The 16,935-nt window shown below is 38.9% G+C and overlaps 1 protein-coding gene across 14 annotated transcripts in view; it reads right to left on the reverse strand.

The window, feature by feature from the left end:
* LOC307192486 (adenylate cyclase type 10-like) overlaps positions 1-16,935 on the reverse strand; it is a 73,164-nt gene that overhangs the window by 52,878 nt on the left and 3,351 nt on the right. For 12 of the 14 annotated variants that reach the window (XM_079933414.1, XM_079933415.1, XM_079933408.1 and 9 more), the window contains 12 exons: positions 16,456-16,494; positions 15,588-15,731; positions 11,410-11,615; positions 10,855-11,130; positions 10,056-10,247; positions 9,211-9,332; positions 4,792-4,868; positions 4,498-4,687; positions 3,951-4,006; positions 3,112-3,265; positions 2,762-2,951; positions 1,463-1,549 (listed from right to left, as the gene is read on the reverse strand). In XM_079933414.1, the coding sequence (XP_079789540.1) occupies positions 1,463-1,549; positions 2,762-2,951; positions 3,112-3,265; positions 3,951-4,006; positions 4,498-4,687; positions 4,792-4,868; positions 9,211-9,332; positions 10,056-10,247; positions 10,855-11,130; positions 11,410-11,615; positions 15,588-15,731; positions 16,456-16,494 (1,733 nt within the window). The remainder of the gene's footprint in view (positions 1-1,462; positions 1,550-2,761; positions 2,952-3,111; positions 3,266-3,950; positions 4,007-4,497; positions 4,688-4,791; positions 4,869-9,210; positions 9,333-10,055; positions 10,248-10,854; positions 11,131-11,409; positions 11,616-15,587; positions 15,732-16,455; positions 16,495-16,935) is intronic. The other 2 variants (XM_079933411.1, XM_079933413.1) reach the window with 1 other exon arrangement.

Raw genomic sequence — 16,935 nt, forward strand, 5'->3', positions numbered from 1 at the left:
AACCATGCCAATGTGTTTATCATATTACCTTCTGCCTGTATTATGTTCTTATAAAATGTGCATTGCTGGTTTGTCATGTAAATTGTTTTTATGTAAATGGTACTGTATAACAGGTCTCATTATTTCTCTTTTTACTCAGGATTTAAAAAATTGGTTTATAACATTATATACTTTTTATGTGTACAATATTATATTTCAACTTCTGTATACATTACATTATACCACAAAAGGTATAGTTTCCATCCATCACCATACAGTTGACCCCCTTTACCCATTTTGCCCCATCCCCTCTGGTAACCAATACTTAGTTCTCTGTAACTATGTGTTTGTTTTTGTTTGGTTTGTTTGAATTTTTTTTTTTGATGTGGACTATTTTTTTCTTTAAGTTTATGTTTTTGTTTTTTGGCCATGAGGCATGTGGGATCTTAGCTCCCTGACCAGGGAAACCTGTACCCCCTGCATTGGAAGGTGAAGTCTTAACCACTGGACCACCAGGGAAGTCCCTGTTTGATTATTTATTTACTAATATTCCACATATGAGTGAAATTATATGGTATTTGTCTTTCTCCATCTGATTTATTTCACTTAGCATGGTACCCTCAAGGTCCATCCATGTTGTCACAAATGGCAAGATTTCATCTTTTTTTTATCCAGCTATTCCACTACTGGATATTCATTGGAAGAATATAAAAACCCTAATTCAGGAAGATATACGCACCCTTGTGTTCATTGCAGCGTTACTTAGGAGAGCCAAGATACGGAAACAACCTAAGTGCCAGTTGATGGATGAATGGATAAAGAAGATGTGGTGTATATATATACACAATGGAATATTACTGAGCCACAAGAAAAGATAAAATATTCAGGATTGTTTTCAGATTACTACATGTTGCTATGTTTTCATCTACTGCCTTACTTCTAACTTCTGCACTATAAACACTCCATAGTGTTCATCTATGAATTCATGCCAATACCTCCCTAACCTCCACAAACAAACGCTGCAATGAACAGACTCCCTGCAATATATATCTAGGAGTGGAAGTGCTAGGTATAGAGGATGAATGTTATTAAAATTTGACTAGTTACTTCAAGATAGCTTTCCCGAATGGCTACATCAGCATCTCCTCGTACAGATTATTGACTCTGTAATCCTAGGTTGGGGCCTGAGTATCTGTATTTTTAATAAATAGGAGGTAAAGTAGCTATCAACCTGCATCCAGAAGCTACTGTTCTAAGTTACTAAAATTTCATTAAGAAACAGGATCAGGAAGGAGCAAAGACCTTTCCTTGTATGCTGTGCTGTAGGATGGATTCAAGGTTAAAGGTAGATAGAAACAATGAAGATATCAATAAATAGGCAGGCCGAGAAATGCCCAAGTGAAGGTAAGATGTGGATAGATTGAAATGAGCATAAACCATCTCCACATATTAAGAGTTAATGGTATGTAGCAAAAGTACCCACCTTCTGCAGCACTTGAAAAAAACATGCTTTAACCTTCTTTTGTCTGGTCAGGTCATCCATGTGCGAAACTTCGAAGGATAAGGGAAACTGACCGGGAAAATTATTCATATATTATCATTCAAAATGACAATCTAATAAAAATATACAGGTTCTCAAAAGGGAACAGAAAATTATTCTATTTTGAGTGAGAATGGATTTCTACAGGATTAGGCATAGGGTTACAAATACCAATCCAACGTCAATATACAGTTCAGAGGGTGAGACTGAAAGTCCACTGGTGGTTAGAGAGAGATAGCTCCTTTCCATACTGGACTCTGGCAAACTCTTAAAGGATCATGACTAAGGAATAAAGTGACAGGTCAGAGTTAGCAATGTCACTTTGGACAACTCCAGTACCCCAGTTATTCCAAATATACCAGAATGAATGTGTGCATGAGACTTGTGAGAAAGAACTGCAATGGACATCTGCAACACTGTGCTAGGCCAAGGCACATGAGCTACGATGGACCTGAGAGCCAAAGTGAGGCTACTCCTTGACCACTTTGTCCAGGGCCCCAGGTAAGGCCTGTCTTAAGACAGGGCTATGCTGAGGGACTGGACAGATTTTTGTTTTCTCTATTTTTCATTAGATACAATGCCCTGCATGCTGGGTAGATTAGGAGAAGTGATGGAGGATGGACAAATGGAGCTGTGGACCAGGGAATTCTTAGCCTACTCGCTATTGGGTACCACATAAATCCTAGACCACTGGAAGCGTCTGAGATTCAGATGCTGGTTCAAGTGACATACTCCATGACCCAGGAATAGAAAGGTAAGGTTAAAGAATAAAATGCTGCAACCAACTCAAGAACACATGCATATAATTGCTGGATATGCACATCTGGTCAATATCACAGTGACAGATTTTAGTACCTTCACATTTACGATGCAGTCTCTTATATACTACATCCTCTAAAATCCATGCAAAACCCATATAAAGTACTACTACTGTCATTTCACAGGTGAAAAAAATTGAGGCTCAGAGCGGCCAAGTGATTTATACCAAGATATACAACTAGCAAGTTTCAGAGTCAGTCCTAGAATCCACTCTCCTCAAATAGGAGAAAGCCTGGGGTCTGGTGTCAAAGACTTTTCAAATCTCAATCCTGCCACTGCTGACTGTGTATTCTTAGGCCATATATGTATACGTATATGTATATGTATATGTGTGTGTGTGTTTTAGATTCGAAGACAATCCTGGGTCCAACTAGCCACCAAAAATATCAGTAATCCAGTTCAGAAAGCCACTGCCTTTGTTACCTTCACAAAGAAGAGGTCATTAAACAGGCAGTGAAGCGATTCCTCCACCATCCCATGGAGCTGTTTGTGGAGGCGCTCTTGCCGGTAATAGGCTGGGCACATATCAATCTCAAAGAAGATGGCCATGAGGGTCTGGATGGCATAGAAGCACTGCTTGGAATCTGCTTCCTTCAGCTTCAATGGCAACACCCTGGTAAACGTTACTATGGTCACTGGGAGTCCCCTGATCCAGAGAGGTTACTCAGTCCGCCAGCCCAAGGATGCTGAATCTAACGATACAAGAGTCTCACCAACAAGGGAAAGGAGCCCCAAGAGAAACAGACGCCAAGTCAGAAAGCAGGAGTCTTTACCTGTGCCCTTCTTTCTGGGCCAGGAAGTTTATTTCAGCCAACAGCTGACTTTTCCCACAGCCTTTTCCACCTTCATACAGAACTGCCTGGCCCTTCTTTTGTTGCAAACTTCCCTGCTGTGCCATTCGGAAGGCTTCCAGTTCTTTCTCCCGGTCTGTGAAGAGACAAGGAGAACCTAACACTCCTGTGCTTTTTAGCAGACACTTATTTATTTGAATTAATTTGTAAAGGTAATTCTCAGAACGGCTTTTTCCCCAGAATCCTTGACAGAATTCCATTATTTGATAAGCCTTCACGTCTTTTTCCAGAAAATCAACTCCGGACTATAAAGAAATGTATGCTGGGCTTGGGGGCTTGCTCCAGAGCCTACATAATAACATTTAGAACAACTAGGCACCACATGGACATGGGGGCTACTACATCTTCTTAGCTTTTTGTAAAAATTTCCATTATAACAATTTAGTGTTCAAAGTCTGTCACTGCTCTGTGAAAATAATGGACTAATGGATCTAGATAAAACAAATATAAAGATAGGGAACATATAGTGTGGGTGGAACAGTCTCGGTGCTACTGTCACTATCTCAGGATGAGGAATTTCCCTCTAAAGATGAGAACCCTTACAAAGATTCTTACTAAATGTTGGAACCTGAAATTTAAACATTCAACATGGAAAAGAAATGGCAAGTCCTCTTCAAAATTAACACACATTCACTAAGAAGGTTGCTCTCTATTTTTTAATACAAGCTTAGAAGCATTTAGTCTCAAATATTGCTTTTTAAATCACATTTAACCATCTACAGCTGAAAACGATATGATTTAAGGTAAAAAAGAAAACTTACCTAGCAAAGAGTGATTTTTATTTCTCTCTCTGGCCAGATGTCTCTTCCCAAACATTCTGGGAAAAAGGACAAAGGGAAATGTGTTAATTAAAAATAGATTGGGATAGACAGATAATATGTTTTTAAATAGATAGAGGATTTGTCCTTATAAATAAGTACTTTCAGACAACTAAAGAGGTCCAGAGTTCTGTATCAAAGAGTTTTAAAAAAACTAAAAAATTTTGGAAGGGGAGACAAACTATTTATTGTTCCAGGCTCAGGGAAGTAAATAAATTGTGAAGTACACATAGAAAAAAGAACATCTAGACTAGTGACCTATTGCTATTCTCTTCCTGTAGGACAGAAGTTGTTCCCTGAGGAACTAGCTAAAAGCTAAACATAAAAGCTAAAGATCTCAGATATGAAACCCTCCTCTTATGTCTCTTATTCCAGCAGGCCAGTACTAGAAGCATCTTTCTTTCTAATTTCATATAATCAAGGATTCATTATTCCCATGCCCTGATTCTATAAAAGAGATGGGACTGAACTATCACATAATGACACTCACATACATCTTCTATGGCCAAGGTATTCATACATCTTCCCTGGGTTGGAGATGTTTTTCATCATTTTCTCTGGGAGTTTCTTAAAGTTGTAAGCAGGTAGCATAGATCTTAGATATGTTACCTCATCACAGGACACCAAACCTGGATAAGCAGTTATCATTCTTGCCACAAGGCTTACTTTTGGGCCAATAACTGTATCAGGGAGACAGAGAAGAAAAGGATGGAGAATTTTTAGATCACCTCCTTTACCATCACCCCCTAAGTCACAGAGCGAACAGTCCAATGTCCTATTCTACCTGCATATTCGTGTCTTGCTACTGCCCCAACCATGCCACAGAATACTGGTCCACTGGTGATACTGATGGAAACAAGCCTGGGGATCAGAAAAGCAACAGTGGGTAAATATGCACTCAGAAGCCACCAAGTCCAGCACGAGATCTGCCACTCCCTAGATCCAGAAGTCTAGTTTTAGAGCTCAGAATGCAAAAGGCCAGAGGCTGCTGTCAGTTTGCATCACATGGTGGGTACAAAGTACTGAATATTAGGGAAATAGTCAAAAGGAACAAAATGGTCCCCCTACTCTAGGAATTTTAGTTGAGGAGCTATTATTAGTAAAAACACCTTATATCTGTCAGATACTCTTTATGTGCTTTTTGAAGTATTTTCAAATTCATTACCTCATCTGATTCTCTGAGGGATAATTAACAACAAACATGTGAGGTACGTAGGGCAAATATTTAAAACCCATTTAACAAAAGAAAAAAAAACTGAAGGAGTTAATTAACTTTCCCAGAGTTATACAAGAGTTAATATTAGTGCCAGAATGAGAATCCAGGCCTCCTGACTCCCAGACCAATGTTATTTCCACCACACCATGCTGCTTCACATGAAACCCCAAAATGAAAAGTAGATCAACAGATCTATACAGGGTTAATGGATCAAATAATGCCAGAGTGTGAGAGTAAAGGAATACTCAGAATGTCAGGCTGCTGATGGAAGGCTTGCTGAAGCAAATTAGTCTTTGAAATAAATTTTTTAAAAGGAGTAATATTTTTTCATTCATCCATTCACACATGCATACATTCACTCACTTAATAAGCTCTGAGAAGCATGTACAGTACCAAGTACTGGGCTAGATGTTTATAATACCCTGTCCTGGAGAAGTTCAGTCTGGGCTGGTGGTGGAGATTGAGGGAGGAGAAGAGATATATTCATAAGTTAGCAAGAAAATACTACATATTAGAGATCAATACAACAATTAACAGAGCAAAGAAAGGGATGCATTAACTGATACTGGAGATTAGAAATAAAGTATTCATAAAGGAGAGGACATATGATCAGACCTTGAAACCTGGAGTACTGCCAAAGTGAGGCAACAGCATTTTGTCCAGTGGGAAAAGGCACAGGCTTTAGCAATCCTGGTGTATTTGTGCAAAACTAAGTAGTTCAAGATGGCTAGAACACAGAAGGTGTTTGAAATAGGAAGAGGCGGAAGGAAAAGTGGTCCTACCTAGGCCATGGATGGAAAAGCACTAGAAATATAAATTATTTTTAAAAAGGGCATATACTATTCCAGGTGAGGCAAAGGCTCAAAGGTGGCAATGAACAATTCATGCATAACAGAATAAGCAGATTTACTTGACTGACGTGAAAATTTCATGTGACAGGTAACAAGATATACATCTGGAGAGAGAAGGTGCAATGAAGCATAATTAATTTCAAGTTAAATTTACAAATGAACGACTTTCAGTTGTTCACGGAGAGCACAAAAAGTGGCAGCAATCCTAACACTGACGTCTCCCAGACCATCCAAATTTTCCTGTCTTCCTCTAAGGACAGGATTGAGGACTCTTATATTCACTCACTGGGCCCACTGCCCAGGGTGAATCAGAGACACTCAAGACAAGAACTAGGCAGTTGGTCCTGATACCACCCCAAGAATGACTGAAAATCTGCTAATGTTTCACAATGTTTCCTTGTCTAAAATACTCTTCCCCACTTTCTCCACCTGCTGAGCGCCTTTCCTTCACAACTGGCTAAAAAATCATCTCTATAGTCAAGACTTCTCTAGTACCTCTGGGGAGAACTATTTCTTCCCATAGCACTTTTTTGTAGCTCCTATGGTGTTTTATTCCTACATTTAAGTTTCACTGTATTAAAATTAGTTGTTTACAGAGCTGAGGAGGTAGTGTCTTATTTCTCTTTATGTCCACCACACCTAGCACAGTGCCTGGCTTGAGGCTTATTCAATGAATGCTTGTTGAATGAATGCATTTATGCATGCCAGAAACTCAGCTGTTAGCAAGACTAAGATAATGAAACAAGTAATACTTTTTTCCACTTGGTTATTTCTTATTTCTTTCTGTTGTACTTTATAATTCCCCCTTGCTCTTCCTGGTGGTCCATGTTCTATCCTTTCCAAAAAATATTTTAAAAAGGGTTCTTCATTGAGGAAATATATATTATTTACTCATATATGTAAAGTAGTTCTGGTGCTGCCAAACTGTTATGATGAGATATGGAGACTGCACTCCCTGGGTCTCAAAAATATCCTGGAGAAATAGTCACAAACCAGAAAAGCCTGATCAATCACTGGACACAGGGAATCATCTTTCTTCTGTGAATGAACTGAAAACTGAAGGTTATTTCCTAGACTAGAAAGAGGAACTTAGAAGATGACCCAAGGTGAACAGGGTCATTGAGAAAGGAGACATGGATGTGGTTTTGGGTCTGGGTGAGGCTGATGCAACAGTATCTGCTACCGACGCCACACAGGCACCTCTGAGACTCTGTCTCTAAACTTGAATTACAGGTGAAGAAGGCAAGCTTCAGCATCTGGTTAGTGCAGCATTTCCCAAAATATGCTCCTTAGAACATTCATTCTTCTGGGTGTTTACAGGTCTTGGTGTTTGGTGATCAAGTAAATTTGGGAAATGTTGAATAAAACCAAATATAACAAATTTCTTTACTGTAAGACTGCTCAGAAACTTTGATGTTAATGTATATTGTGAATCTTTAAGAAGGAAATATAGTTGCATCAATTCCCAAACATATTTGGCCATGAAAATATTTTTTTCAGGATTTTTTAAGGGACTAATGTTCTACCAAACACACTTCGGGAAATTACTAAATTAGTCATTATCTTCAAGGAAAAAAACACTGACCTGGAAACTAGCTTTTAGGATCTAACACTGTCAAACTATTTGGCTTTCCAACGTAACCTCTGGATCTTACTTTCCTTAAGTTAAGGAGGCCAAATGAGATGAACTCTTAAGATCCTATCTAGTGCCTAACATCTACTATATTCTCAACTAAAAAAGACCAAGTTATGGTCTAAGAGTCACAGAAGGCATCCTTAAAGGCACTGTAAGATAGCCTCTAATGACCAAGAAATGACTATCTTATTCAGGAGTAAGGGCTAACAGCAGGACTCTTGAAGACCAGAGGTCAAGGCAAAATTTGAAAACAGAATAGACCAGCACTGAAAGGAATGGCTTAGCCACACTCACACTGGAGATACGACTGGAAAGTAGGCTGTAGGAGTATCTGCAGATCTCACTGAGCCTGAAAGAAGTGCCACCACGTATCTGCTTTGGACTAAGAGTTTGAGTATCTATGAAGCAACTGTAGCATCTTTATTATCTATAAAATAAGGAGTTGGATCAGATAATCTCTAAGTTCCTTTTCAGTACTAATGTCCTATGAGTATGCCTCTACAATGGTATCACAATAGTAATATATGCTATCCCTTTTGGGGAATATTTGTATTTTAAAAGAGGCAGCTGTGAGGTAATGAAAATAACACAGGATTTGAGGACAGAAGTTCTGGGTTTCATTACCAGCTTTGCTACAGTATGCTACTAACTACTCTTCTGTGGTCTTAGTTTCCTCATGTGTAACAGATACAAATAACTGTTCACACTGGTAGCATATACTAAAGTATTCTAAAAATGTTAAAGCATTATGTAAATATGTGATATAATTTGTATTCATCTTGAATAAGTATGGCAAGCAAACAAATCTTTGACTCAGTGTTGACATGAGGAATGAGCATTTTTCAAATCTGTTCATGTACATGCTTTCCTCATAGTTTTCTAGTGAAAAAAGAAAAAAGGGCATTTGAAAAATTCCAACCAAATCATGTCATAGTTGCACTACAGAAAATGGAATTTTCTATAACTTCATTAGGGCTAGGCTTTTGTAGGTGGGAGGGTGGGGTGAATATGGAGGCAGGAGATCAGTTCAGTGTGAATTCCAAAAAAATCAACAGGACTGGGAAAGACCAAGAGTGAAAGCCAAGGGGAGCACTAACCAGCTGTGGTCCCTTCCTATCTAGGCAACTGTCCCACAACATCTCTTCCCACGCCTACCCTCCCCATAGACAGGCAGCCGTCTCTTCACATACAGATGTATTATGTGCATATTAATTTATATGTTTGCTTGTTGCTTGAATCTTGCTATGCGTATTCTATACTTCCCCCTCTCCCACCCCACTGGACAGAAACTTATATCCATTTCCCCTGGGTATCTAGTACATAGTTCTGTACCTAGTAATTTCTTAATATATCTTGTTTTCTGACTTCCCTCAGCATGTTCCCACCCCTACAGGCAGACTCTGGACGCCCTCAACCCCTGCTACTTGTTACTGCTTCCTACCCTGCCTGAAAAGCCCCCTGGGCCTGAGAAGCTCCTCTCTGCCCCACCTTCCTCCTCACTTGGTCTCAGCAAGATTCTCCCAGCAGAAGCTGAATATGCTGAAGGAGCTCTCCAGGGCATGTGCACACTCATCTGGCTTCTTATCCCCAGGAAGGCCGAAAACACAGAGGAACATGCAGCTCTGAGATAGGTGACAAAGAAAGAAAAGGGAAATTGACCTGGGAAAGAAATATGGCTCGCCTCAACTGAACCAACTTCCCTAAATGAAGCCAGACCCCTTCCTGGCTGGTTTTCTATTAGGAATGGAGGATTCTATAAGATTCATGAAATGGACGTTCTAGGCCACATCAACATGGACATTTTAAAAAAAAAGAAAAAAAATCTTGATTTAACTATTTAAAGAACTGAAATCTAAAACGTAAGAAAAATCGATGTTAAGAACTTTTCAAAAATTCAATTTCTAGTGTCTACCTTCAGCTAAGTCCATCTGCCTATATTTTGTTTACCTATAATGTCAAGTATGATACTGCTCTTTTTCAAGCTCCTAAATTACCTCAGAAGGATCTGATTATACTTACTTTACTAATAGAGCCAGAAAAACATTCTTCATGCTTTCATAAGGATTTTTCAACAAGAAGAGAATAAAAAAGATATGGAAGATAACACTCAGTTACCCTGAAAATTAAACTACCTAGAACATCCCGTTCCTTAAATATTATTACTTGAAGTTTTAATGTAACATAGCTTATTACAAAATAAGAAGCAGAGAGTCTGACTTATGCCTGTGTTATGTGAGAGATAACATAAGACGTTATAATAATAACATAAGACTATTATAATTGTCTTAAGACTATTATTCCTCACTCACCTTTAATGTTGATATGTCAAGTTCCCTTGTACTTACTGTCTCAGACATAAAGATCCGGCTCAGCTGGCCACCCCCTTTCTCTATCACTGTGGAGATGTATAAGGCAGCCTCCTGGATAAGATGACACAAATGCAACATCCATGCTGTCTTGTGGAATTCTAGGCTGACCAAAACCATAGTCACAGTACGGAATTCGGATATATACTCCATAGGTTGGCCTTCATCAATCTACAAAGACACAGTGAGTTACCTTGACTGTAACTTCAACTTTTAGTATCATGTTTAGGCATTTAAATTCTATATTCCATGGTAAATATGAGAAAATGACTTATAGATGCCAGACAAAAAACTTAAAATTCAGGTTCAAGAGGTATAGAAGATATACAACCAGTGCACTTGGAGTTAAAATCGTTTGACTTTAAACCTAATTCACTGATGAAATTTGCCAAGCTTTTATATTTCCTCTCTAAGACACAGTTTGATATGTCCAGTTCTATTAGTCATTATATCACTTACTAAGGGATTCACATACAAACAATCAGTCAACACTTAATTACCAAGCACATACTCTATACCCTGTTTACAGTGTACTAGTTTCTAGAGGGACAAACAAACAAAAATCAAATATGGTTTCTATTTTCTAGGACTGAGAAATCTAAACTTATAGGACATGTCATCACAGTAACTGGTGCAGATGGGAAAATCTGCTGGTATTACAATGGGAAGCGGGAGATGAACTGGATCAATCAAATGGTTGTCACATTTGTACATGTACACTTGTTTACACAAACACACACACAGTCTACACACAATGACTCAAGAGCTAGGAAATAACCTTCTTCAAAAGGTTTTTCATTATGTGCTTCCGCAGGGTTTGCTCAAGTGCAGAGTCTGGATCCAACTCCAGGGCAGCTCTTAGAATGTCTGAGAGAAGGAAAGCAAACAAAATGTCTCCAGCCATGTGGAAAATTAATCTTTGAAATTTTGGGCATGGGTATAATAAAGGACAAAATAACTTACCAGCACTTGTCCGGTAATGTGGCAGGTAATCGAGGCACTTGTAAAAATGCTCATCAAAATCAAATGGGTCAATGATCCGCATATCTCTTAACTATAGAAAGGAAACTGCTCAATTCTATGCCCACCCACCAACTGGATTACCTTTGGTTCCTTAATAGAGGGGCTAAGGATGCCATCTCCCTTGTTTATCACTTATCTTTTTAGCCTTACTATTCTGCCTCGTCTGTCCTCCTGGGAGAAGATCCCTCACCTCCCTCCAAAATAAAGTTCCAGTGGTTGGTCTGGTCTGGTGTTGAGCACCACCAGAGCACTGCCCTATGCAGTAGGAAGGCCTTTTCAGGACGTTCAATGGATGTGACCAACCTCCTACCTTCACAGCTTCATCCTCCCTCATGATTTCCACTTCAAACATGTACTGCTCACAGAGCTTCCAGCAGTTCCAGGACAAGACAATCTCATTTGCCTGAGCCAACCGCTGAGCTAACTGGACACCATCTACATCACGCCCAATCACCAAGAGGTACTGTCGCTGCTCGTCTCCAACAATAACCTGGGAAATCCGACCTGCAGACAGACCTATCCAGAGAAAAGGAGACAAGTGGTGAATAGACAAACTCAGCTGGAAAACTACGCAAAGGTTGGGGTCTGGAATCCTCACACTGCTTTATGCATCACGCCGTATCTCGTTATTACCCACAGTTGCAGAAATATTAGGTGAGCTCCCCCTCAAAAAGAATACCTTGCCCCAGATTTCCTTCTGTCTTAAACACACCTAGAGACAGACATTCAGACAAGCCTGAGTTGTATGAGGGAAGAAACTCTTGGATCCTAGGCATCCAAGAGTTTTGTCTCTAAATTGCTCTTCTAATGGACAGCTAGGTCCTGATGGCAGAGACCAAATGATTATGCTCAGAAGCTGCTGCCACCATGACCACACCAGCTCTCCTCACATGTAACCAGGGCTCAGTGAGTAGACAATCAGTACTTTACCACACACGGGCTTCGCCATACCCTTTATTTCTGCCTCCTGTTTTTCTTGTCCTGGGGGATTTCTTACTGCTAATAACAGCTGAAAAATGGGTTTGCTTGCCAGGGAAGAAATTACTATAACCAGGAGAAGTATGCCCTTAGGTAAGTCACCCAATCCACACTAAAAAGAAGGGAAAAAGCAGTTTTAAAAGAATGGCAGAGACATATACTTTTGGCCAATGTGCAGCAACAGGCAGTGAATTTACTTTAATGCCTGGAACAACCAAGGAACTGGAAAAATACACGAAACAACAGAAACAACAGTTTTCAAGATATTGGACATTAGGTAATTAAGGACAGTATGCTTGAGAGATGAGAAACAAGGCAAACCCTCTGGTACCCCAGCTCACCGCCTAGAGAGAGTTTCCAGTACACATCTCAGGGAGGGCGAGCCCAGGTGCAGCCCGGAGGACTCCCTGAGTTGAGGAGACAGAGGTAGGAGTCTGAGAAGGCCAAGCTAGCTAGAGCTCACAGGGCACTGTGAGTGCTGGAGAGGAGAGTGTGTAGAGAGAAAACGGCACAGAACTCCAGAGAACTGAGTCCCCCTCAGGTCTTTAAGTGCATCAGTGTGAGGAAACAACCTGAGGCTAGGGAAAGAGCCCCCGGAAAAGATTAGAGGGAACAATCTTAGTATCACACAGGGCTGGGAATAGTTCCCATTTCCACTAGCCAGAGTATTAAACTTCATACTTCACAGGACATTAGGTACAGTACTCGAAGTGGTCTGCCTCAACAATTGGGCAAAACTAGCTCTGGACTAAACACTGCTCTGGTCCTATCCAACAAAATTTGAAAGCAAAACCTATTAAGCTAACCACATCTCAGAACTAAGTTCAAGAATATTTACAGAAATATTTAAAAATCCAGCACTCAACAAGGTTAAATTCACACCTGGCACCCGCCAGAAATTACCAGGTATGCCAAGAAAAAGGAAAATATACCCACAATGAGAAGAAAAATCAATCAATCAAGCCCAATGTAGAATAACATAGACGAAAGAATTAGCAGACAGGACATTAAAAGTTATAACTATATTCCATATATTCAAGAACTAGAGAGATACTAAACAAGCAGGGACATGGAGGATATGGTATCTTCATATGGATGAAAACCACAAGGCCTGAGATGAAAAATACACTACAAAAATACACAAGAAAATATATTAGATCAAAGGCAAATTAGACTTTTCAAAATAAAAGATCTGTAATCTTTAAAACATAGCAACAGAAACCATCCGAAATGAAACACAGGGAGAAAAAAGATAGAAAAACAATGAACACAGCATCAGTGAGTCGTGGGACAATTTCAAGCAGCTTAATATGTGTGTAACTACACAGAGGAGGAGGAAGAGAGAAAAAATTATTTGAAGAAATAATGGCAGAACATTTTCTAAATTTTATAAAAACTAGAAACCTAGAGATACAAGAATCTCAATGAGTCCCAAGTAGAAGAAAAATGAAGAAAACTGTACCAAGGTACATCACAATCCGATTACCTAAAACCAAATCAAAAAGCAGCTGGGGTGGAAGGGGAGTGACATTATATACAAGGAAACAAAAATATAGATGAAAGCAGATTTCCTGTTGGACATACTGCAGGCTAGAAGACAGCAGAACAACAGCTTTCATGTAAGAGGAAAAAATTCCTGTCAATCTAGAATTCTATACCCAGGGAAAATACCTTTCAAAACCAGAGGTGAAATAAAGGTTTTTTTCAGACACACAAAAGCTAAACTAACCCATCTCCTGCAAACCCACACTATGAGAAACGTCAAAGGAAGTTCTACAAACAGACAATAATAAATGTTGACTAGGACATGGAGAAAGTGGGACCTTTACACACTGCTGGTGGAAATGTAAAATGGTACAACCACTTTGGAAAAAAGATAAGCAATTTCTCAAAAAGTTAAACATGCATCTACCGTTATGACTCAGCCCTTTCACTCCTAGGTATTTAACCAAGAGAAATAAATGCATAAGTCTACACAAAGACTTGTATACAGATGTTCATAGCAGCCTTATTTGTAATAGCCAAAAATTGACAATAATCCTATTGTAGATCAAAAAGTGTACAAATAACCCTAGTCAGAGAACTAAGATCCCGCAAGCTGGCCAAAAAAAAAAAAAGCAATGATAGAAAGATCTGTGGTTGCTTGGGGATGGGGAGGGGAGTAGTGGGATGGAGAGTTTATAAAGGGGCACAGGAAACTTTAGTGAGTGTTGAATATGTTCGTTATCTTGATTGTGGTGATGGTTTCAAAAGTATATAAATATGTCTATGTACAGTATCAATTATGAATTACCTATCAATAAAACAAAAACCAGAACAAAAAAAAGATGGTAGGATAGGAGAGATGCCATATAACTCACAATATGATTCTTCACTTCTGTTCCTCAAAATACAAATGAATAGCTGGAGCCAACTTTTGCCCTAACTTCAGAAACCCCTTGAGGTTTCTGGACTCCTGTGAAGCAGTTTTTCGTATAGAGCTTCGCCTTCAATCCTGACCCTGTTGAAACTATGGCCTCTGTGTACAGCTTTTAAATTTCTATGGCATTATATTTTTGATAATGTAATACAGTAACATAATTAAAAAACCAAACTATATAAAGGATATACATTGAAAAGTCTTGATTCCACCTATATACCTATCTACACTATTTTCCCCCAACAGGTAACTTTTATTAGTTTCTTACATATCTTTCCAGTGTTTCTTTATACAAATATAAACAAATAAGAAAAATTCTTATTTTTCCTCCTTACTCAAAAGGTAGCATACTAAACACAGTGCTCTGCATCTTGGTTTTTCTCATCTATATTTTGGAGATATTGCTATATCAAAACAACTTTTTGTAAAGTGGCAGAGAATCTCATTGGGTAGACCTATTATTGTTTATTTAACCAGTCTCCTATAGATAATTTTCAACCTTTTATCACAATCTATATTGCAATCAATAGTCTTATACATATGATAGTTTATAAATACTCAGGTATACCTATAGGATAAACGTTGGGGTTGAAGGATAAATGTTGATTGCTGGGTTGAAGAAAAAATGCATTTGTAATCTTGGTAGAGATTACTGAATCACCCTCCAGGGAAGTTGTACCACTGTTGACTCCCACCAGCACTGTGTGAGAAGGCTTATTCCTCACAACCTTATTAACAGTGTGTTCAGCATCTGAATTTTTCCATAGCTCTAGGTAAGAAATGATCTCAATTGGTACTTTCAATTGGCATTTTTCTTATTATGAAGTTGACCAGTTTTTCCCAAGTTACAAGGGATGATTTCTTTGTTTATGTGTTATTTATTCATGTTCTTTGCTCACTTTTCTGTTAGAATGTTAGTCTTTTCTTGATTTCTAGGTGTTTTTTCTACGTTAGGAAAATTCACCTGTTGTCTATGTGATATAAGTTGCAAATATTTTTTTCCAGGTTGTCATTTATCTTTTGAATTGTTTATACTGTTTTGTTTTGTTTTGTTTTGTTTTCCAACTGATCACTCTTTTGGTAGCTAATACCTATCTTTAGCTGCAGGTCCTGGCCTTCTCTGGTATGGTAGATCCCAAATTTCTCCTGTATCTCCAGACTGCATTTTGCCACCAGGGTAATGATGTCACTCAGTTGATCCTGTTCCACTGTCCAGAGTGCCAGGAGCACATTCCCTGTAGAGACACAAGATAGGCTGACAGAGATCAAACATCTGGATTCACTTGCCAGAGCAAAGCCCCCAATAATGCAGAAGATATCATGCAAGGTGTCAGACAAGGTTTCTTGGCCCTATACATCATACTAGGTTACAATACGGCCTTAGATCCTTAAAACTATTCAGCATATAAAAACATGACTAAGTAGAAGCTGAAATGTTCCTAAAACCTAGGGCTATTTTTGGTACTCTTCTCTCCATCAGTATACTAACAGATCTAAGAGGTTCACGAAGTGTAGGTTTACATTCAAGTTGAATTTTAAGATTTTAAGTGGTTTGTTTAAGTTTAAATGAAAAGACAGGCCAACTCTATGGCATATAGCTGTTAAGAATCCTAAGAGTTTTCCAGATAGGAAACAAGCTAGACTTCTTCCCTACTTAGCTTCTGCTATTAATGACCAAGTTTCTCATTAGTTTTCTCATGAATGCTTTATAGGCACTTATTTTCCTGTCATTCAATGTGAACAAAATGTAAAGTACGTGGGAGCTTAATATGGACAAGGCTTTTCCATTAGACTGGGAGATCATGTGAGGCAGAGACTGTGTCTTCCTCATCTGTGTTTCCCCAGGGCCCAGCACATACTAAATAATCAAACAATGCTGAATAAACAAACATGCCAAATTCCACCTATAGGCTTCCTTGCTTACAGTGCTTTAAATATTCAGGAAAAAAAGAAAAATACCTGTGATATTTAGGATATCCCCTCCAAAACAGAGCACATCTGAAATCAAGTAAGGGAGAGAGAGGAAAATGAGTCGAAATCAGAGACATGCCAGATCATGGCAGAATAATATATGATGAAAAGAATGGCCTACAGAGTTTTTCCTCATATCTTTTCTGGTCAATTTATTCACTCCAAGGCTTAGACTCCTTCTTCCTTTCCCCTAGCTTCTCCTCAAATCTGTCTGTTCCTTTATCCATCTTCTCTAAAATGGAAGAGAAGTCCTCCTGTTATCTTCAAAGCCATCCCCCTATTGGTGCTCTGCATCTTAGTCCCTCTCACCCTCCCAAGAACTTCACTCCTTTCCTTATCTTCTCTCTACTCCATCATTCCCATTAATATCTTTTTTTTTAAAAAAGAAAACAAAACACATCAAAATTAACCCACCTAGTCTTGACTCTGCCTTCTTCTCTAGTTACTAGCTCAATTTTTGTTACATTC

The sequence above is a fragment of the Stenella coeruleoalba genome (genome assembly GCF_951394435.1).
Source record: "Stenella coeruleoalba genome assembly, chromosome: 10".
Classification (NCBI taxonomy): Eukaryota; Metazoa; Chordata; class Mammalia; order Artiodactyla; family Delphinidae; genus Stenella; species Stenella coeruleoalba.